Consider the following 23,765-nt stretch of genomic DNA (forward strand, 5'->3'; position numbering starts at 1 on the left):
TTTCATGAAATCCTGTGTCATTCGGAGTTTTTTATCCTTTGCTTCTCTCTCTTATGTCTTTAAAATTTCCCAATACTTTGCCTCAAGATGAGCTTTACTCGTTCATTCTGTGAGACACGCCCTGCCTGGCGCTTTTCAATCTTTCCTCTCCTCTTGGACCTGCGTCCAGAAGGCACGTTACTGAGATGTCAAAACTCTTGAACAGAGGCTCTAAAAGTCTCATATCCGCTCCCCTTTTCCATGTCTTTACTTTTGGGTCTAGTTTCTAGGGAGGTTCTCATCTTTAAACTCCCCTAGTGAAATTTTTATTTCTCCAGTATATTTTTTTATTTCTAAGAGCCTTTTCTTGTTATTCCAATGTTCCTTTTTTATAGCTTTCTGTGTTTTTTAAGGTTATAAACTCTAAGCTATATGTGGATGCAAATTACAGTGTTTCTGAAAGTTTTCTTACTATACCTGGCACTGTCGGAAGTACCTGGTGCCTCCTGCCATTTCTGACCTTGTGGGGCATTCTGCAGGAGCCGGCTGCCTCCTCCTGCTGGCTCTTCCTCCTCTCCTCTGTAATTAGATTTCATCTTTCTTTGGTCATCTTCCAAAATTTGGGGGAAATCTGTCACCTGCCATCTTCTCTTTGATTTTCTCTGTTTTCTGTGAATTTAGGCCTTTCCCCCCCTTTTCACGCTTTCCGTGTCGCAGTGGGGTTCCTGGGTGCGGTGGAGATAAGCCACACGTGTTCATTCTGCCACATTTGGCCACAAGTCTGACAGTCTTCTCCTGGTTTATATTCAGCCCACTCTGGCAGCGGCCTTGCGCTAAGCTCTCTAGGAAAAATATGCTTGGGAACGGATAGGTGGGTTCCTGTGGAATTTCCCCAGTTGTACTCTCCTGGAACTTCTGCTCCATTGACGGTTTTTCTCTTTGAGCTGGGGAGCTAGGAAGGGCCCGGCCGGGCTAGGGGATGTCCCGGGTGGATAGCTGGGACTTTGCGTGACTTCTGGGCCCGGGATCCAGCCCCTCCTGCCTTACCAGGCTGTAGGGGTCTCAAAAGAGATAATAGTTTGTAAAAGGAGCTTCAACTGTGGAGTACTGCTCACATCTAGAGCGACTACAGTGAAAACAGGAGTACCTTTTAACAGCAAGAAAAATAAATTATCTCCTATGATGAGTCTACTATTTGCTGAGCATATTTGATTATTGAGTTAGAGAAATGTTCAAGGCCAAAATTTTTGTTATTCCAAATCCACTATGGTGGTTGTTACTTGGTTGTAATGTCTTTGTTCAAATGGGGCAGTGCTGAACACAACCGCGCTGTTTCTGCCTCCCTGCAGCTAAGGAGTGAGTAACAGGGCAGTCCGAGGAGGCTGCATTCATCTCCCAGGGCTGCCATGACAAATACCACAAACTGGGTGGCTTCCAACAACAGAAGTATATTCTCTCACCATTCTGGAGAAAAGAAGCCAGAGATCAAGGTGCCATCGGGGCCACACTCTCTGGGATTCTGGGTGGAATCCTGCCTTGCCCCTTCCAGCTGTGGTGGTGGCCGGCACTCCTGGGCCCTGCTTGGCTTGCAGCTGCAGCCCTCCAGTCTCTGCCTGCATCGTCATGGGGTGGTCTCCCACGGCGTCTCTGTCCTCACGCCTTCATCTTAGGAGGAGACCAGCTGTATTGGATTAGGGCTCACTTTAACAACCTCATCTTAATTTGATTACCTCTGCAAAGATCCTCTTTCTGAGTAAGGCCACATTGACAGGTATTGGGGGTTAGGACTTTATCTTATGTTTTTAAAGGATACGATTCAGCACATCACAGTGAGGTTGGCATGCTTTACTGTGGTTGAGTCTCTGGCTTGATCTTATCCCCAGATGGAAATCACAGTGAGAGACCACAGAGCCAGCCAGCCAGCCAGCCATGCCTGCTGGGGACTGGCGGCAGCTTAAACCTGGTCCCTGCACCATCAGTGGCATCCCCCGGGAGCTTGTTAGAAATGCAGATTCTTGGGCCTCACCCCAGACTTCTGGAATCAGCTTCTGCAGCTTACCAAGGTCCACAGGTGACCGACGAGCACATTCCATTGGAGGAGTGCCATCCTTAATCACCTCCAGCTGAGGCAGCGACCAGCAAGGACCTGGCATGGACTTTGTCCTGGGGACAGTGTCTCCGGGCTTACTGCTCTGTTAGCTGGGCTCTCCATCCCCGGATATTGTAGAGATATGACTTTGGGGTGGAGAAGTGGGACCTCCTTTCAGCGTCAGCTCAGTCCCCGGTCATTCCTTCTATAAATTCACATTTTCCCCTAGCATCGTGGTAGCAGCAACACTAACAGAGAATGTGTGTCATGTGCCAGGTCCTTTGCTAGAGACTTTGTGGTCATAGTTTCATTTAATCCTCATATCAGTCCTAGAGGGGAAGTAATAATATCTCCTTTCCTTTTGTGAGTCGTGTGCTATGGACTGAATTATGGCCCTGCCCCGCTAAAAATCCATCTGTTGACACCCTACTCACTGCGTGCTGTATTTGGATTAAGGAAGTATGATAATTAAGGTTAAGCGAGGTCATAACAATGGAACCCTGATCTAACAGGACTAGTGTCCGTAGAGGAAGAGACACCAGAGACCTCTCACTCACTCTCACTCTCCCATGTGAAGACCTGTGAGAAGGTGGCCATCTGCAAACCAGGAAGGGAGCCCTCGCCCAGGAACCAAATCAGCCAGCACCTTGGTTGTAGACTGCCCACCCTCCGCAACTGTGAAGAAATAAACTTCTGTGGTTTAAGCCACCCAGTGTGTGGTGTTTTGTAATGTGGACCTAAGCAAACTAATGCATCATATTTACCTGGCAAATTCCTACTCATCCTTCGAGACCCATTCAGATGGCCTACTTTTAAACCATCTTAGGCACTCCACTCCCAAAGTACCGCCCCATCAGAGAGAGTAGCCAGTTGCTCTATTCTCTGACCCTCAACAACTTTTTGTTAGTACCTTTGACAAACCACTTACCGTGTGTTCCAGTTTAGCTGGTTATCTGTATACATCACCAACTCAAAGAGAGACACTTTTCATCTTGATTTCATTCTCTCAGTACCTAGTGTAGTGTCCGCGCATGTCTACTCACTTGTTAAATGTACCCCAGCCTCCTCAAGCCGTCATAGTTATTAGTACTTCTACCCTCCCAGTCAAAAACTGCCAAAGGGCTGTAAGAAAATCTGTGACATTGTAATGCCCTATGACCAGACAGGTTGAGGGTTAGAGGGTTATCGGACTTTGAACAATATTCTAATAGGTATTAATGGTAGGAAAAAAGGCCCAAGGCCTTTGAGAGAAGCCATTCTCTTTTGCTGGATGAGAGCATACCCTGGTTGTCATGGTTACGCTAATCCCAAAACAGGAAAAAATAAAATGCTTCCAGAAATGGCCATCTGAAACCTCAGCAGATGCAAATCTTGTAAACCTGGTCAAACATTATCTTTATAGATTTTGGTCTATGAGATAATTTCTGAAAGGCGTAACTTCAGCTTTATTACGTAGGGGATTCATTTATTTAGCCTCTTTGAGGAGATAGGGAGAAGGAGAATATACCCCCAACCTACAGAAAGAATTGTGTCTTTATCCTTTCAGAAGAGGAAAAAAATACTCCCACATAAAACTTTGTTATAGAAATAACCTGAAGGCATAGAGATATTTTAAAGGCACAATAAACTAAAGCAACTTTGATTCACAGTTATTAATAGCTTGAAGCTCTATGTGAATGTGCAGACTGTTTAGTATTCAGTGTTACTTGCCAGACATTCCCCAAGAATGTAAACCTTCTCCTAAGTTTTATTTTATAGGCTCCAATGAAAAGCCAATTCAGAACGGACAAGGCAGCAGGGACACACAGTTTGGAGTCAGCCAGCTTGTTTGTGCGCTACATTAAAATTCAGCTGCCTTTTAGAGCATACTTAAAAGTAACCAATAAGAAAAAAGTGGCAAAAATTTGATTATGTAGTTTCACTAATCACTGGTTGGTTCTCCAAAATATTAATAAAACATTATAGTTACTGTCTGGCCTCTTGTAAGGAGTGTACTTCTAGGAGATTATAATCAAGACTGGTAGTGTATGGGGTCAGCTGGACTCAGTTTCTTAGATCTGATGGGAGCCTTAGAGATCTTCCCCCTGCCCCCAACAGAGTCACTTGGGAACATTTGAAAAAAATGTTCATTTTCATCAGATCCTTTTCATATTAAACCATTACTAACATATAAGGGTTTTGAAATGATGCCTAGATGACTTGGTTTTCCTTCCTCATGCGTGATAGTTCGTGCAGCCGTGTGTGTGTGTGTGTGTGTGTGTGTGTGTGTGTGTGTGTGTGTTACAGTAAGGTACTCTTTGAGAAAATACTTTCACGGATGAATTTTCCTCCAGGTCTCCTCTCTGTGTTCTGCCAGCTTAGTCTATGCTGTTGCCACCTTTTCCCCCCGCTCAGACTTTATTGACTTGTTTACAGCTTTGGATTCTTTTTCTTAAAGCAATAAAGGGCTAGTAGATTTGTATGATAGCTTTTGAATCCTGTTATCGTCTTCCAGTGCAAAGCCTATCCCAAATGCATAATTTGCAGTTACTTCCAAAGATGTTCATGTTACCCATTTTTTTTGCCATACGTATGAAAGAGCTCTTCGTGCTGAGAAATATTAGCAAATATTTAGTGCATACACATGGATATTCACTCATTCCCTCCATGCGATAAGGTCCTACCCCCCCAATATTTTTCTAAAATCTAATGTAAGGAACATGGGTTCTTTATTTTCTTGTTCTTAAAAGTAGTGTTACAGAGTGTATTGCGAGTAACCCTCAGTTGTTTATAGATGTGAGCCCCATTCCTCGGTTACTTCCCCCCTTTTTTCTGCACTGTTTAAATAGTAAAATATACATAACAAAATTTACCATTTTAACCATTTTTACTTGTGCCATTCAGTACGTTCACATTCTTGTGTAACCATCACCACCATCTGTCTCCAGAACTCTTTATCTTGCAGAACTGAAACTCTGTCCCCATTAGTCTCTAACACCCCATTCCCCCTACCCCCAGGCCCTGACAACCCCCATTCTGCCTTCTGTCTCTATGAATTTACCTATTCTAGGTACCTCATTTAAGTGGACTCATGCAGTATTTGTCCTTTTGTGAATGGCTTACTTCACTTAGCATAGTCTCCTCAAGATTCATCCACAATGTGGCCTGTGGCTGGATTTTACCTTCCTTTGTAAAGCTGAGTAATATTCCATCATATGTATATGCACCATGTTTTGTTTCCCCATTCATCTTTTGATGGGCACTTGGGTTGCTTCTAGCTTTTGGCGACTGTGAATAGTGCTGTAGTGCACGTCGGTGCACAAGTATCTCCTCCAGACCCTGCTTTCAGTTCTTTTGGTCTGTACCCAGAAGCAGAATTGCTGGATCATACAATGAGTCTATTTTTCATTTTTTGAGTAACTACATACTGTTTTCCATGTTAGCTGCACCATTTCACTTTCTGGGATGTGGGCCTAGCGCGGTGGCCCACGCCTGTAATCCTAGCACTCTGGGAGGCGGAGTCGGGAGGATCGCTTGAGGTCAGAAGTTTGAGACCAGCCTGAGTAAGAGCGAGACCCTGTCTCTACTAAAAACAGAAAAAATTAGCCGCGCATGGTGGCACATACCTATAGTCCCAGCTACTCGGGAGGCTGAGGCAGAAGGATTGCTTGAGCCCAGGAGTTTGAGGTTGCTGTGAGCTAGGCCGACACCAGGGTACTCTAACCTCGGCAACAGAGCAAGACACTGTCTCAAAAAAAAAACAACCTTCTGGGATGTGATTTGCAACAGAATTACTTTCAGAGTGAAGTTGAAAAACTCATTGGCAACAAGTACAGAGAAATACTGCAGGCCGATGGAGTAAATCTACTATAGGAAGAAAAGGGATAATAATTTTCTTGAAGAATGAGGAACAAATGCTTTTCCTACCTCCCTTCTCTGAGGTGCTTCCTCTGAAGCAGAATTTAGCCCTGGGTGCATTGACACAGCAAAATAGTTCTATACCAGTTCCTAAAAAGCAAGGGAAATGGAATTCCTGAACATATCATGGTATCATTATGTCTGGAAACGGTTTAGGCTTTAGCTGCCTGGTACACATTGGGGCATTAACACTGAGTCCACGGAGCCCATTATGGTGCCATTTACCCATGAAATTGTCGTGTGGTGGGTGCATTTAAGCCCTCATAAATTCTAGTGATGCTGTATACTGGGTTTCCTTACATCCCTGAATGTAGCCAGCATTCACAGGGGAATTCATATAATGCTTTATAGGCATCTATTTTATAGGTGAATTTTAGGAGCTATAAAGATATCATTCAAACTCCGTGTTGATATCCCCCTATAAAAAATTTTGATACCATAGATAAGTCATTTTCTATAACCATTTGTACAAAATAATAAATTTTAAGGAAATTTTAAAGGATCGAGACCAGGTTTGTCATTAGCTAGATCCCAAGCATCTATTGCAAACCCATCATTCTGCAAGGAGTTAATCAGTCGTTTGCTGCACTTGTCTCTGACAGAGCCCAAGTAGTATTTGAAATGCCGAGGTGAGGCTGCGGGTTCTAGGACTCAGCTCAGCCTCCTGTTATTACCAAGATGTGCTCAACATGTTCACAGAAACCTCTCTGACTTTGTAAAGGACCCAGATGTTAACTCTCCCTCTCCTTCTTATAAAGTGCTTAGTTTAACACAATGTGCATAAAGACATCCGTTGTATATTGACTTCTTAAAACTTGTTTAGATTTCCAGTGTTGAATTGTTACGTCTCATTTCTCAGACTCTGTAAATCTAGATGAAGTTATCAAATTCTCTCAGTTCCAGGAATTCTTTGGGAAATGTGAGTGCTTGCCAGCTGGGCAGATAATTAGTGGTTTATTTTTGTCAGAAATAGGAAGTATTGAGAGTTGTGAGAAAGAAGATTGTGAAATTGGAATATGGTCTTCCCTTAAAAAAAAAAAAAGAAAAGAAAATCTTAACAGTATGGGAATTCTTCCACAAGTTCTTCTCCCCTGGCTCATTTTTATAACGTTCTAATTCATGTCTAGAGATTTTACGGGAGGGAGAGGAGGGCGCAGGATAAGTCATGTAAGTTAACCATGCAGCTCTTTGGCAGCTGCTGTGAGAACTTGAACCCGGGACCGGTGACTGGCGTGGAGCAGCTCATTGTCCCCTACTTCATCCCTGCTGGAGGATGCTTGCACACAGGTGGTTGGTTAATCAAACAAACGGGGCAGTTGTGTGCCATGATCTTTCTCTTCAAAGGGGCAATTATATGCTGTGAGTTTTCTCCCTTTTTCCCCTCTGTTAGATAGTTTCTTACCAATGCTGTCCTTTCAGCGATGTCTTGGAAACATTCTTCTTCCAGAGTTTAATCTATACGATGGAACTCTGTTGACCCATTTTACTAGTGGGTCATTAGGAGTCTACTGGATAATGAAGAGAAAATGAGGCATATGATTCTAAACTCTTTAGTGTAGAAATTGAGTTCTTATATATAATATTTCCTTTCCCTCTAGATTTGATATATAGAAAATACATGAACGGTAGCTGGGTGCACGCCTGTAATTCTAGCACTTTGGGAGGCTAAGGCAGGAGAATCACTTGAGGCCAGCAGTTTGAGACCAGCCTGAGCAATATAGTGAGACCCCATCTCTACAGGCATGGTGGCACATGCCTGTAGTCCCAGCTGCTCGGGAGACTGAAGCAGGAGGATCGCTTGAGCTGAGGAGATCGAGGCTGGAGTAAGGTGTGATCAGGCTGCTACACTTCAGCCTGGAGTGACAGACTGAGACCCCGTCTCTAAATTAAAAGAAAAGAAAACAAAAAGAAAATACATGAATGGTATTGATTTCAGCAGACATCGATTGAGTGACAGGTGCTTTGCTAGGGAATAGGAATATAAAGATGAATAGGTGGCCTGAAATTAATTGTGGACACAGACTTAGAGGTAGCAAACTGCATATAACACAGTGGAATGGGTAACTTTTATTGTCTTGTTCATTCATTCATTTCAACAAAATTGGTTGGTCTTCAGGCATGGTGGATACAGGGATGAATAGAATATGGCGTTTACCTTCAGCGTGGGTATTGTCTCAATGAGAGTCTGCGCCAAGTGCTACAAGAACCTGGAGAAGAAAGCCGTCAATGCTGCCATAGTTGTGGAGGAGGAGACAGGCATAGGGACAAGGTTTGACTGTCACATAAAGGATGGAGTCCTGAGTTGAAAACTTATGTCCACACACAACCTGCACACAAGTATTTATAGCAGCTATATTCGTAATTGCCAAAACTTGAACGCAACCGAGGTATCCTTCAGTAGGTTAAAGTATAGACAAACCGTGGCACATCCAGACATTGGAATATTGTTCAGCAGTAAAAAGAAGTGAGCTTTCAAGCCATGAAAAGACGTGGAGGACCCTTAAATGCACATTGAGTGAAAGAAGCCAGTCTGAAAAGGCTACACACTGTATGATTCCACCTATGGGACATTCTGGAAAAGGCAAACTGTAGAGACAGTAAGAACATCAGTGGTTACCAAGGATCAGGAGGGAGGGAGGAAGGGAGGGATGAATAGGTGGAGCAGTGAAACTCTTCCTTGTGATACTGTCATGGTAGAGACATGTCATTATCCATTTGTCAACACCCATAAGAACTTTACAGCACGTGAGTGAACTCTAATATAAATGATGGGGTTTGAGTGAGAATAGTGTATCAATACTGGCTCAACAATTATAACAAATGTGCTGCACTGCTAAGGATGTTATTAATAGGGTACCCGGTGTGTGTGCTGTGGAGAGGTATATGGGAACTCTGTTTTTTGCTTAATTTTTTGAAAACTTAAAAATAGTCCATTAATTGAAGAAGGAGGGGGAGTAGTGCCTGGGATTGGGGTGGGGAGGAAATGCAGAGATTCGCATCTAAGTATGGGGACAGCAGGTGCAGAGGTGTGGGTGGGGCCGGTGTTCCGGGTGTGGAGGAGGCGGGTCATGCCGAGCTGTGAAGGACCAGCACGCTGGGGAACGCAGAGGTGTCCTGCGGAGAGGAGCCGTGATTTGTTTCTGTCCTGTCTGTATCAGAGGGCATAACCCCTGCTGTTTCTGTTCACAGCAAAGAGCTCCTGGCAAGGTGCTGCTGGATGCAGTCTGCAGCCACCTCAATCTTGTGGAAGGCGACTATTTTGGCCTTGAGTTTCCCGACCACAAGAAGATCACGGTAGGTGACGTCAAATTAATGTTGCTGTTTTACTGTCTGTTCATCTTGTCGGGGGGCGGGAGAGATAATCGGTACTTTTCCTTGGCCATACAGAAATAAATAGAGGAAAAAACACCCAGAAAGTCCTCATTAGTATTTTTTATGATAAAAGTAATTCGTGTATATGATTAGCAAGTTCAAAGAGAGTATGCAGTGAAGACAGCCCCCTTTCCCCCACCGACCACCGTTACCTTGTGAGTACACACATTCTCGGGTATATTTCTGATAAGAGTCTGTGTAAACACATACACAAACACATAACTTTGAAATACACAAAGGTGAGGAAGCAATCTGCAGCACTGTACTTTCCCTCCCCTGCAAGAGAAATCTCCTTCTTGGCACAGAGAGTCCATTTCCTTCTTTTTCTCAGCTAGATGTTATTCCTCTGAAGGGATATGTGTAATTTACAGCCTCTGTTGCTGATGGAATGCTTTGCTTTTGTTCCGTTTTTTACCACTACAAATGTTGCTGTAGTGAACTTAGCAGTACGTTTGTGTTTGCGCTCGTGGCCAAGTGTTTCAGTAGTTCAAATCCAAAGGCACGGAGTTGCCCAATCAGTGGGTCCAACCATTTTAAAGTTGCTAAATATGTCAGATTATTCTTTTAAAAATGGTTTCACTGATTTGAACCCAAAATTTAGAACATAGCTTCCTGATATCTTTATCTCTTTTGATTGATGGCACTTTAAGGCTATGTCTGAATCTACTTTTTATTAGTCACCTTTTTAGGCTCTAAGTTCATTGGCTGTATTTGTATTCTTAGATTCTGTACAGACCAAGTACCTGGAACGTCTGCTAGTCCCTGCACTGTAGATCCAATAATAAGTAAAATGCAGGGAATTTATAATCCAGGTAGGGAGTCAGGCTTGAGTCAGAGGCCAATATGGGACACGTGATGGGTGCCAGGGGCTCTTGGGCATTGGGGACAACAAATGACACTTGTGTTCAGGAAATCTTTCCCAGGTATTGCAAACCTGAGTCCTGGGAGACCAGCAGGAGTTGACCTAATAGAATGTTCTGGGGAGAGGGAGTACCCCATGTACAAAAACCAGAAAGCAAGTGGGCTATTCAGGAACCTGCAGAGAAGCCCAGAGCTAGGGGGCAGGGGCGAAGGCGGTGAGAGGTTGGAAGGGTGCCAGGCCTGCAGGGAGCCAGTGGTGAAGGGCTTTCTGCACCATTGCCGTCCAGTAGAAATAAAATATGAGGCACAGATATAATTTTAACTTTCCTAACAGTTACGTTAAAAAATTTTAAAGGCCAGATGCAGTGGCTCATGCCTATAATCCCAACACTTTAGGAGGCCGATCATTTGAGGCCAGTTCAAGACCAGCCTGAGCAACATAGTAAGACCCCATCTCTACAAAAGGTACAAAACTTAGCCAGACATGGTGGCACACACCTGTAGTCCCAGCTTCTCAGGAGGCTGAGGGAGGAGGATTGTTTGAGCCCAGGAGTTTGAGGTTGAAATATGATGTACTGCACTACTACCTGACAACAGAGAGAGACCCTATTGTAAAAAAAGAAAAAAAGTTAAAAAACAAAACATCCAGGTGAAATTAACTTTAAAATGTTTTATTTGACCTTCTATATCCAGAAACATTATCATTTGAACACACAGTCTAAACGACTATGAATATTTTCATGCTAAGTCTTTTTTGTCATGTTCAGTCTTCAAATCTGGTGTGTATTTGACACTTCAGCACCTCTCAGTTCAGACCAGCCGTGTTTCAAGTGCTCAATTGTCACACATAGCTAGGGGTTGCTGTATTGGACAGCACGGTTCTGTACCAAGCTAATGTGTTTGGGAAGCTGTTAATGCATTTTGAAGAGAATGTGATATGATCTGGATTCTGGTTTAGAAAGACAACTGTAGCTGGGTTGGAACAGGACAAGACTGGAGTCAGGTGCTTGGAGTGATTCCGGCAGGAGACCACGCTGGCCAGAGCTAAGGGAGGGTGGTGGGTTGGAGTGAGGTGGATGGAGTCAGAGATTTTGGAAACAGTGGGAGGGGATGCGATTGAATGGATGGATTTGGGAGGGAGAGCGGGCTCAGAGTGGCTCAGTTTTCCAGCTTTGCCATCTTGGTGGGCAGTAGGGCACGTCCCTGGGGAAGACCATATCCAGGGGTGAAGATGACGACTCCCATTGTGGACATGAGGAGTCGGGGGCATCAGTGGAGATGTCTAGTGGGCAAGACCAGGAGGTATATTTCCTGAACGCAGGAAAGATATCTGAGTGGAAATTTGGATTCAGGAATTCTGTGATTATTTTAAATGCCAGTCGAAGCTCTGAAACTGGATGAGAGCACAGTGTGAAGAGAAAGGGCCAAAGGTGGAATACATAGAAGGAAAGAGCCCTCCCAGGAGGTACAGATAGGAAGGAGGGAAAAGCCCCAGAGCTGGGGAAGAGAGCATTTCAGGGAAGAAGCGGGCAGGAGGGGAGTCAGTGGAACCTTGCCCAGAGAAGGTGGTGAATGAGTGGGTCTGCCATGCACCTAAAAAGGAGAACAAGTTGCGTTTTCTTGACTCATTCTCACCTCCAAACACTCCATCATTTTCTAGTTTGTACTTTAAACCTGAGCTTCCATAACTCCCCGTCCTTTTTCTGGTGTGGCATATGACCACAGAACTGCCAGATCTAATTCCATATTCATTTATTCATCTATCAATTGCTTTATGCCTGCACTGTGTCGGGATCACACTTCACATGAAACATGAGATAAAGTGACAGACAGCAAGAAGTAGTCATGGTTTCCATTCATTAGGAGTGCACAGCTTGGTCAGAGAGTCCAGGAAACAATTACAGTGTAGCAAGTTCTGTGGAACATTATTTCAATAGGCTTATTTTATGTTAAAATAATGATTCTCAAAACACCTGAAAATTTGCCATCTCATTATTTCTAATAACCTTGATAAGGGCCTGCTTGAATTCCTTTAAGCTCCTAACAGCTTTCACGACTCTGGTCTTGTCCTATTCCAATCCAGCTGGAGCTGCCTTTCTAAACCAGAAATCAGTAGTGGTGGTTTTGCACTTGATAATTGAGGACGTTAAGATTCTGAGAATATTTGGATCTACCAATTAGCTAATGTCAGAGCTAGGATTCTAACGGTTCTTCTCCAAGTTCATTGTCATTTCTGCTAAACCACGGATGCTTCTCTTTTGCTGGGATTTATAAACCTAGGTACCTGCAGGGCTGACTTCTTTAAAGTTTTTATCAGGCTCGATCTTTATGATTTCACTCCTTCCTTACAATATTGTTTAGGAGTACGTTCAACTACAAAATGAAGAAAACTCTGCTGACAATGACTCAAAGAAGTAGATAACATATTTGTCTCACATCATGCAGATCAAAAGCCACTGCATGAGTACCTACTATGTGCTGGAGTGTTCTAGTCCTGCTGAATACAACAGTGAACCTGGCCTGCCTTCTAGAGCAGGAATTGACACACTTTCTTTGTAAAGGGACGGATAGTGAAAAATGTTAACTTTGCAAGGCATGCACTCTCTGCTGCACCTATTCAGATCTGCCCTTATTGTGCAAAAGCAGCCATAGACAATATGTAAATGAATGGGCATATCTCCATTCCAATAAAACTTTATTTATAATGCAGGAAGCCATAGTTTTCCAACACCTGCTCCAGAGAGTATTAACTCTGTGCCGGGCACCATGCTAGGTTTACATACAGCGTTTCATTTATTCCTACAAAGGTCTATTACATCCTCTTTTTCTGATGAGAGAGGTAAGCTTTAAAGACGTTAAGTCATTCTCACAAAGGCACACAGGAAGGCAGTAGTAGAGCTGGGATTGAAGTTCAGATCTGTCTAGACGCAAGCCCCTGCTCTGTTACTATTCTATTCTGACCATATCTCTGTATTTTACTCTGTCGATTACAAAATCCCAACCTGAGAGCTAACTGCACATAATTTTAAAAACAAATGCTTTTGACAAAATCAATCTGTGATATTAGACAGTGTAAGTTACTAGAGGGGTATGAGGAGAGCTGCCGGGGTCCTGGCTGTGTTCTGTTTCTTGTTCTGGGTGCTGAATCTGTGGGTGCCATCAGTTTGTAAAATCAGTGAGCTCTCCGCTTATAACATGAGACAGACCTGTAACATCAATAAAAGTTTACCCCCAAATGCAATGAAATAAATGCACACAATAGCAGAAATGATGACTGAAAAGTACTCAGAGGGTCCAAATGGAATCTATTTTGGAAGTGTCAGGACTAGCCTTGATTGGATGAACTGAGGAAGAGCAGCTCACCTGTAGGAATAGTAAAAAACCAGCCGGATTTCCCTCTCTGTCCAGACAAAGTTGCTTGGCAATGTAAGATGTGCGTCTCCTTCCTGGATTCGTGGCAATGCCGTCTTTCCAGCCAGGTGGAACATTGCAGAGGAATTGAGCCTGCTCTGCAGTCAGGTGCTGGCGCTCAATCACTGCTGTGGGCCTAGCTGAGAGTGTGGCCGGGGACCTTACTGAGCCTCACTTTACTCTTGGATAAAATGGGTATCACAGTGCCCCCTTCATGGGGCTTTGAAAGGATCGAATGTGATCTTTCAGCATGTGGCCCCGTGTCTGGGACACATTAATGTGTTTAGAACACATTAGTTACAGAAACTATTGCTAATGTCATCTTCATTGTTGTCATTATTATTTTTTTATTGTGGTCAAAAACAGGTAACATAAAATTTATCATCTTAGCCATTTTTAATTGTACAATTCAGAAGTGTTAACTATCCGCACATTGTACAGCAGATCTCTAGAACTTCTTTGTCTTATAAAATTGAAACTCTACACCCATTGAGCAACAAAGAACTCCCCATTCCCCCCCTCCCTCCAGCCCCTGGCAGCCACCCTTCTACCTTCTGTTTCTAAGAGTCTGACTACTTTAGATACCTTATGTAAGTGGAATCATGCAGTATTTGTCTTTGTGTGACTGGCTTATTTCACTCTGTACAATGTCCTTGAGGCATGTCTATGTGGCAACATATGACAGGATTTCCCCTGTTTTTAATGCTGGTTAGTATTTCCCTTGTGCATGTGGACCACATCTTGTGTGTCCGTTCATCTACTGGTGGACAGACACTTGGGTCACTCCCAGTGTGTCATGCTGCAGAGAACGTGAGTATGCCATCACTGTTATTTTTTAATACCATCATTGTAACTGTCACCTGTGCCAGGTTTCATTTGGGAGGCTGCACACACATCTGCCAAATGGAGAGAAAGTGTGATTGATCTCAAAACGCCCAGTCACAGAGCTGTCACAACCAGCTTCGCCCATTTTTTGTGTGTGTGATACACGGGAAACTAGTCATCCTCTAAAGCACCGAGGTTGTCAGCTTTTGTCCCTAGGTGATAAATTGTTGAACTCAGGCAACTCGAATTCCTGCTCAGCCTTCTGTACCTCCTGTCATTTGGTCACATAAATAATACTGAAGTCAGAACATTACCCATAGTAAGAATTTGAAGAAGTTTAAGGGGAAAATGAGTGCTTTCCACAGCCTAAAATGTGTTTCCTCAGATTGTAAATAAACTAATAGTGATAATTATTAAATAATCAATTATGCATCACCCTTAATTAGACTTATCCCATGGCTCATCAATTAATAGAGTTGATTGCTGTGTTTACATGCAGGTCTGGCTTGCTGCGGTCCTTGGGTCCAGGCAGACTTAGCTAATGGATCACTCCCAGAGCTGAGAAGTCTTTTAATTAGCTTTTTGAAAATATAGATTGGGCGTTCCATGGCAGAAACACTATTGATCCCGGGAATCAAGACCCTGTACTTAATATGCCAGCTAATCAGTACATAAAGTCTGGAGACTGGTAAAAGGCCAGAAAGCCATTAGGTTGCTGTGGGGGGCGAGCTCAGGGAACTAACCAGGGGGTTCTCTCTAAATTGACTCGGCAGGATTCTTGCTAAAACTGGACACACAAGCCCGAGGTTGAGGCCTAGTCAAGAAGAAGGCGCAGAGGAGCCTGACTAGAGTGTGGGCCAAGGGGAGAGTCTTTGTTATAACCCGACTTTGCCTTTGCAGGACAGAAGCAGCCACAGACAATATGAAAACGAATGAATGTGACTATGTTCCAACAAAACTTTATATATGGACATGGCAATTCGGGTTTCAGGTAGTCTTCACATGTCATGAGATGTGATTCCTTTGGTGTATATATATTTTTTTCTACCATTTAAAAATGTCATAGCCAATCTTTGCTTCTGAGTGATGCCAAAGCAGGCAGTAGGCCAGGTTTGGCCCGTGTGCCTTGATGTGCCAATCTCTGCATTATGGTATTCTCCACGATAGGTATTTTATCATCCACATTTTACAATGAGCAGTTCAGAGAAGTAACTTGTCCACCTCTTAACAGTAAAGCACATAACCAGCATTCACACCCCAGCCCATCTCAGCAAAAGTATGTGCCTTCTGCCCCGCCCTGGCTGCCTTCCTGCTGACCTCCCCGTCTCAGAGCTCCATAGTCTGAACAGCAGAGATAGTTGTATAAGTGAGAGTTATCTCACTGGCCTATACAGGATAGTTGGAAAAGCTCTGCATTATGGCCCATAAATCTATTTAAGCATTCGCTTTATCATTTAGCAGCTGGGTGGATTCTTAACTTCCTTGATTTTGTACTTCATCTGAAAAATGGGAGTAATAAATGACTATTTTACAAGGTTTTCATGAGGATTAATGACAGTATTTTACAGTAATGTACCCAGCAGGTCTCATGGCACATAGTAGGCTCAGATACCTGTTGTGTTTCAATTTTGCATTCTAACTCAGAAACAATGAGTCCAGCCCACAAATCATTTTTTTTCCCCCACAATCCACAGTTTATTGTGACTTTACCAGCTTTGTAAGCACTCACTTGTGTGTGTACACAGGTCTGTGCAGTGTCATCACGTGTGGCTTCTCATAACCACTGTGGTCAAGATGCAAAATTATTCTACCCACACGGCTTCCTCATGCTGTCCCCAACCCTTAGCCACCACTCATCCCTCCATCTCTGTGATCTCGTCATTTCGAGAATGTTGTATAAACGGAATAATATAGTATGTAGCTTTTTGAGATGGGCTTTCTTCACTCAGCATAATTCCTTTGAGAGCCGTCTGAGTGGTGTGTATCAATCATGTGTTCCTCTTTTATTGTTGAGTAGTGTTCCGTGGGATGGGTCTGCCACAGTTTGTTTAGCCATTCATTCGTTGAAGGACATTTGGGGTGGGCTATTGTGAACAGAGCCACTGTCAACCTTTGTGTGAAGGTTTTTGAGTGAACATAAGTCTCATTTCTTGGGGATCAAAGTCCGGGAGTACGTTGCTGGGTTGTATGTAAATGTGTGCCTAGTCAATTGGTAGGACTTCTGTAGCGTGTCGATATGGTGAGTTACAGTGATTCATTTTTTTCAGATGTTGAACATATTGGAATAAATTCCACGTGGTTATGATACGTAATTCTTTTCATACATGGCTGGATTTTATTTGCTAATACTTTGTTAAGGTATCAGTATGAGAGGTATTGGTGTGTAGTTTTCTTTTTTTGTATTGTACTTGGTTTTGGTATCAGGGTAATAGTATTCTGCATTTCTTTATTTTTTATTAATATGTACATATTTTCAGAGTACTTGTGATAATTTGATACATTCATATAATCAGATCCAGGTAATTAGGATATCTATCACCTTAAATATTTACTTTTTCTTCATGATAGGAACATTCAAATTATTCTCTTATGTTTCTAAAATGGATAGAGTCCTGAGAGGGCGATGGTGGCGGTGAAAGCAATTTTTGAATCTTTCCAAAACCTAAGACCACACATAAAAATGGCTACTTAACAAAATTTACAGACAGCATTTCCAGCAAAACTAGGTGTCAGACAGACTAAGCCCTAGATCCAAAAGAACAAGCAGCTGGAAACATTAGCTAGCCTCAGAGCCCGCACGCCGTCCATGTCTATACAGGAGGAAAAGGGGAGGCAAAAAAGCATCTGATGCGTGGGGAAAGAGAACACCGGAGAAGCACTGGAGGCCACAGGGGACAGTTTGAGGAGAGCCCTTGGGGCCAGGCCACCACTCAGGAGAGGCTTTAGAGAAGGGAGCCGAAATTGAGCTAGTAAGGACTAGCGAGAGAAGGACAGAGAAGAGAAGGAAAACAGAGCTAGGAAGTTTCAGAAAGCAAGCATGTCCTTCAACACTATTTTCACATAAAAATGAGGAACAAAAAAGGATCAAGGTCATAATGATATTTTAAGAACAAAAAGAAAAACTTGTGTGTTCCTCCTGAGACACCATGTTTGGCCTTGACAGAAGGATCCAGTTGGATCCAACTGCCCAATTGCAGAAACTGCAGGGGACAGAGGAACATGTTGAATAGTAGCACGAGTGTGCAATCAGCAAAATCCAAATTCCAGGAAACTCTTCAAGTCAACAGATCAAGTGTAAGGAAAAGAAAGCAACGGAGGAGGAAGGTATAGATTAGAGGATATTTAAAAGATATAAACTTTTTTTTAAATGGGGAAGACTAAACTCTAGTGTATAAAGATGCACCATTTGTTAAAATAAACCATTACAAAACGTACACAGTTACTGTGAAATTTTGGATAGTGGTTACTTTTAGAGGAAAAGAAAGAGTTGAGTTTGGGATGAGTTAACCATCAAAGTTCTATTTCTTGGTGGACACAGTATTTACTATTTAATAATTCACTGAGCTGTACATTCGCTTTGTGTAGTTTTAAGCATTTGTGGGTTATTTTACAATGAAACAGTTTTAAAAGGGTATAAAAGAAAAATATTATATAAAACAAAAGCAAATGATAGTTTTAAAGGGCCATACAGTGTTGTGTCTATAGTTTAACAATACTGTGTTGCACACATAAAAATTTAAGAGGGTAGATCTTATGTTGTCTTCTCATCACAATTTTAAAAAACCTTCAATTAAGCCATAATACCCAAGTGAAATTCTTTGAAATGAATTTTTCAAATCTAATGAAAATGAAATAATTTAAAAATAGTTAAACTGAGTAGTTGATGTTTTACAAGTTCTATGCCTGAAGTCTGTGGCTGAGTCCTTCTTAAGAAGTAAAGGTTCCAAATGCTAAAGTTTCCCTCCAGGTAAAGGCTCCCCACAACCCCATGCATTGCTTTATGATTTCAAGTCTTGGTTTTATTCCAAAACTTCCCTTGATATGTATCTGGGATACCAAATCCTAGTTGAGGAATTCAGTACACAAATGCATAGGGGATAGACTGTACTACATTTGATTTTGTACTTTGGTTTACAGTTCTGTCTTTAATTTCTTTATTTAAAGCTTTTCTTGTAAGTAAACAGAAACATATCCTACAATTTCCAGTTTAAATTTTATCCACAAATTCCTTCAACAGAAGGGGGTGGATATTAGGATATATTAAAAGAGACTTAATAGACATTACCAGACATGAAGGATGGCCCTGGATTGGAAATTAGTTTTGACAGACCATCAGTAAGGATATTCTTTAGTCAACTGGAGGAATTTGAATATTGTCTGAGTATCTGATGAGAGGAAAGTTTATAAAATGAAAAAGTAGAAATCTTTGGGAAAAAAATTAGATTATAAAACAATTCTGAAAAGGGTCTGGTAGATTCTTTTTAAACTAAATATATGCCAATTATTTTTTAACACAGCAGTTCCACTGCTAAGTATTTATGCAAGAGAAGTGAAAGCATATGTTCGTAAAATAAGCATACAAGAATATTCATAGCAGCTTCGTTTGTAATAGTCCCAAACTAGAAACCACACAAGTGTCTATCAGTGGAAGAATGGATAAACAAAGCATGATGTACCACATTATGTGGAGTGAAAGAAGTTTTACACAAGAGTACATACTGTACATTTCCATTTATACAAAGTTCTTGAGCTTTAGATAATGAGCACTTGAAATGTGACTAGTACAAACAGAAATGTAATCTAAGTGTCCAGATTCTAAGTGGAATCTAAGAGGGATTCCAAAAATTACCCCAAAATGCAAAACATCTCATTAATAATGTTTTTATGTTGATTGTTTAAATGGTAATATTTTACATAGATGGGGTTAAATAAAATGTTATTAAAATTTTTAAAAACATCTTGTTTTGGTTTATAAGAAGTATGAGTGTTCATATCCACACACATCATGTGTAAGAGATCTGGGAATATATATGCTAAGGCAGTGGTTCTTAAAGCCTGGTCCCCAGACCAACACGCAGCATCAGCATCACCTGAGAACTGACTAGGAATGCAAATTCTGTGATCGGGAGCTCTGAGAACAGGGTCCAATGGTGCATGTATTAACAAGCCCTTACTTAGGGCAATTTTGATACATGCTCAACTTTGAGAGCCACTGCACTTAAGGTGTTCACAGTGATCTCTTGATGGTGAAATGTATTTTTAAAATTTTGTTTATCTGAATTATCTAATTTTACAGAATGCTTACATTTAAATTCTATACTAATAGATTATTTTTGAATTGATAGTTTTTTTGTGGCATCCCACAAAGTGTGATCTGTTCCGTTTTCATTGTCATTCAACGTTAATTTCTAATTTCTAATTTCCCCTTGATTTCTTCTTTATTTGAAAGTATGTTGTTTCATTTTCTAATATATGGGGATTTTTCACAAATCCTTCAATTATTGATTTTTAATTTAATTTCTAATGATCAGGGATTGTAGTTTGTATGACATTAAGCTTTTAAAGTAATTTACTGGTATTTGGTTTTTTTTTTTTTTTTTTTTGAGACAGAGTCTCACTGTGTTGCCCGGGCTAGAGTGCCGTGGCGTCATCCTAGCTCACAGCAACCTCAAACTCCTGGGCTCAAGCGATCCTCCTGCCTCAGCCTCCCGAGTAGCTGGGACTACAGGCATGCGCTACCATGCCTGGCTAATTTTTTCTATATATTTTTAGTTGTCCAATTAATTTCTTTCTAATTTTAGTAGAGACGGGGTCTTGCTCTTGCTCAGGCTGGTTTCGAACTCCTGAGCTCAAACAATCCGCCCGCCTCGGCCTCCCAGACTGGTATTTGTTTTATGGTCTATAATATGACCGATTTTAATAGGTGTTTTATATGTACTTAAAAAGAATATATATTCTTCCGTGTTGGATAGCATGTTCAATGTATGTCAGGTAGATCACGGTTGTGTTCAAATCTTCTCTTTTTATTGAATTCTGCCTATTCTATCAATTATTGAGAGAGGAATATTAAAGTCTTTATAATTATTCTCAACTATAATTGTGGATTTGCCTGCAGTCATGCATTGCTTAATATGTTCTGAGAAATGTGTCATTAGGCAATTTCATTGTTGTGAGAACATCATAGATTGCGAACATCACAGAGTATACTTACAGAAGCCTAGATGATATGGCCTACTATGTATCAAGCTTATATGGTGTGGCCTATTGCTCCTAGGCTACAAACAGCATGTGATGGTACAGAATACTGTAGGCAGTTGTAACACAGTGGTAAGTATTTGTGTATCTAAACATAAAAAGTACAGTAAAAACACATATTATAATTTAATGGAACCACTGTCATATATGTAGTCCGTTGTTGACTGAACCATCATTAGATGGTACGTGACTGTATTTCTCCTTGTAGTTTCACTAGTTTTTCCATCATGTATTTTGAAATTCTGTTAAGTGAATAAATATTTAGGATTATGTTGTCCTCTTAACTAATTGACTGCCTTATCATTAAAAAATTACTCTTTTTGTTATCCCTAGGTATTCTTTATTCTGATATCTACTAGTCTAACATGAATATAGCCAGTTCAGTTTTTAAATTATTATTATTAATGTTAGCATGGCATGCCTTTTTCTATTCTTTTTCATTTAACTTTTTTCTGTCTTTATATTTGTGGTATGTTTCTTGTAGGCGGCATACAGTTGGTTCTTGTTTTCTTACTCCAGTTTCTATACTGAACTGGCTATATTAGTGTTAGACTAGTGGATATCAGAATAAAGAATACCTACGGATAACAAAAAGAGTAATTACTAACACCCTTTCCAAAACACCTCAAACATTCCACTTGCCTATAAAACTCACCTACAATGTCACCCACCAAAATAAAAGGGGAAAAAGATATTTAGAGAAACAAGAGAACAGCTCTGGGAATAGTGATTTCACCTTGCTTTGCCTTTGATACATTGGCGTTAAAGCATTTCTTCTTACCTCAAAGTATTGTCATATGCTGTGTAACATTTTGGCACATGGCAGACCACGTATATGACAGTGGTCCCATAAGATTGTAATACTGTGTTTTTACTATACCTTTTATATGTTTAGATACACAGTACTTACCATTGTGTCACAGCTGCCTGCATTATTCAGCGCAGCACATGCTGCAAGGGTCTGTACCAGGAGCAGTAGGCGGTGCCATATAGCTAGGTATATAGTAGGCAAGGTTTGCATAAGTCTGTGTGAGTACACTCTGTGATATTTGCACAATGATGAGATGGCCCCAGGTGCATTTCTCAGAATCTGTCTTCGTAGCTAAGCCACGTGTGACTGTATTTCAGCACAGAGCACACATTCCAAGAGGAAGAGGGATTGTAAGCAAAGTAGGATCAGAGGAAAACAGGGAGGCTGAATGCAGTGTAGATGGGCCAGAAAGCTGTCCTGTAACTAAATTGTGGAAAGTAAGTGTTAAGGGTAAATTGTGTCCCCCCCCAAAGTTTGTATATTGAAGCACCCTAACCCCAGTACCTCAGAATGTGTGTTTGGAGACAGGATCTTTAAAGAGGTGATGAAGTTAAAATGAGGCCATTAGGGTGGGCCCTAATCCCATCTGATGGGTGTCCTAATAAGAATAGGCCACTTGGACACACAGACACCAGAGATGTGCACACAGAGGAAACACCACGTGAGGACACAGCGAGGTGGCAGCCACCTGCAAGCCAAGGAGAGAGGCCTCGGGAGAAACCACACCTGCTGACACCTGGAGCCTCCAGACGGAAGGGGGGGGCGGGGGGGGGAATAAATTTCTGCTGTTTAGGCCCTGGTGTGTGGTACATTGTTATGGCAGTCTGAGCAAACTAATGCAGTAAGGCCTTCACATCCCAGCAGGAGACGTTCCCGGGCTTAGTAAGCAGGTTCGTCTTTGAGTTCTACTGACTGAGAGTGAGATTTGTCTAGAAGTTCATTCATTCTAAGCAAATTCCTTTCCAGTCAGGAGGTCCACACACATGGGTGTGTGGGTGTGCTCAGGAGACCAGAGCATGGATTTCCCCGAGGACAGGGGTGTGGTTTGGGGCTAAAGAGATCATTACCAATGTGACCCTGTAGAGAGCCACTGGCAGGGAGAGAAAGATGATGGTGCATCTGTTACCTTTTAACTCACCTGGAACTCGTTTCTGTCTACTCACATTGAGTGCACGAGTGGCTAGTCCAGGATGACCTAGTCCGGCTCACGTTGCTTCCCTGTGGCCTTCCCTACACACCAGCCACCAGTGCTTTAACTCCAGTCAAGCAGCAACCTTGTTTTTTCTTCCTGCTACTCCCAGCTCATTCATTTGTAGTGGTCTAAGCCCTCCGCGCCAGACCTCCGTCCTGAGCTCTGCAGATGTCAGTCTGCCTGGGAACTGGATAGGTTCTCGCAGGCCGTGTGTCCTTACCCAGGCTACTCTGGTTGTGATATGATCTGTGCCTTGCAGCATTAGTGCTGCAGAGCTGTGCCCAACAGGCTCCGTCGGGCCAATCTTACATTCCCAGCCCCACATGTTATAAAACCACATGCTCACTTGGCTCAAGTTGGTGCTTGTATTTGATGCTTTCCGCAGAAATGCCAAAAACAGAGGAGAGATGTTTAAAAACAATTCATAAATTTGGCAACTACATTGCCAAAGCGTAGATGATTTGTCCTGGGTAATTTGCAGAAGTTTAGGCAGGTTCTGTGGCCGTGCTGGCAGTGGGGAGAGAGCTCAGTGACCAGTCCCCTGAGGCCGCTGTGGGGGCTGACAGAGCGTGGCGTGGCAGGCTCATGGGCGGGCGCTCGGTGCACTCGCTCTCCCACACAGCACAGCTGTTTCGAAACTGTTCTGCTGAACCCTCCAGCCCTCTGATTTTACAAAGGAAATGGAGATACCTAGTAGGAACTTTTTCATCTTCTCAACACAGAAACGTAAACCTCCTTGCTGTCATCATTAGCTTGTCCCCTCTGTCTCACTGGGGAGAGCTGTTCTTCTCTGTCCCGAGCCAGTGCCCTGGGTTCCAGCACTGTCTCCTCACATCATGTCGGGTCTCTCAGGACAATGGCGTATTCCCTCTGGCCCCTGTTTTCAACCCCTTCCCTTCTTAAACACACCCAGGTCATTCCGATTAAAAACAAGCACATGAACGCCCTCATTGGATTTCTCAACCCTCTACCTCTGCGCGGTTGCGTCTTGCTTCACACCAAGCTTCTTGAGAAAGCCGGTCATCCTCTTCCCACCCACCGACTTTCAGACCCATCGCGAATCCGGCCACCAG

General features: G+C 42.4%; 1 protein-coding gene across 2 annotated transcripts in view; it reads left to right on the plus strand.

Annotated features, from left to right (window-relative positions):
* Positions 1-23,765, plus strand: part of FARP1 (FERM, RhoGEF (ARHGEF) and pleckstrin domain protein 1 (chondrocyte-derived)) — a 282,892-nt gene that overhangs the window by 178,218 nt on the left and 80,909 nt on the right. For both annotated transcript variants that reach the window (XM_012644448.1, XM_012644449.1), the window contains exon 3: positions 9,155-9,259. In XM_012644448.1, coding sequence (XP_012499902.1) covers positions 9,155-9,259 — 105 coding nt within the window. The remainder of the gene's footprint in view (positions 1-9,154; positions 9,260-23,765) is intronic.

This window comes from Propithecus coquereli, unplaced genomic scaffold (assembly GCF_000956105.1).
Source record: "Propithecus coquereli isolate 6110/MARCELLA unplaced genomic scaffold, Pcoq_1.0 Scaffold212, whole genome shotgun sequence".
Classification (NCBI taxonomy): Eukaryota; Metazoa; Chordata; class Mammalia; order Primates; family Indriidae; genus Propithecus; species Propithecus coquereli.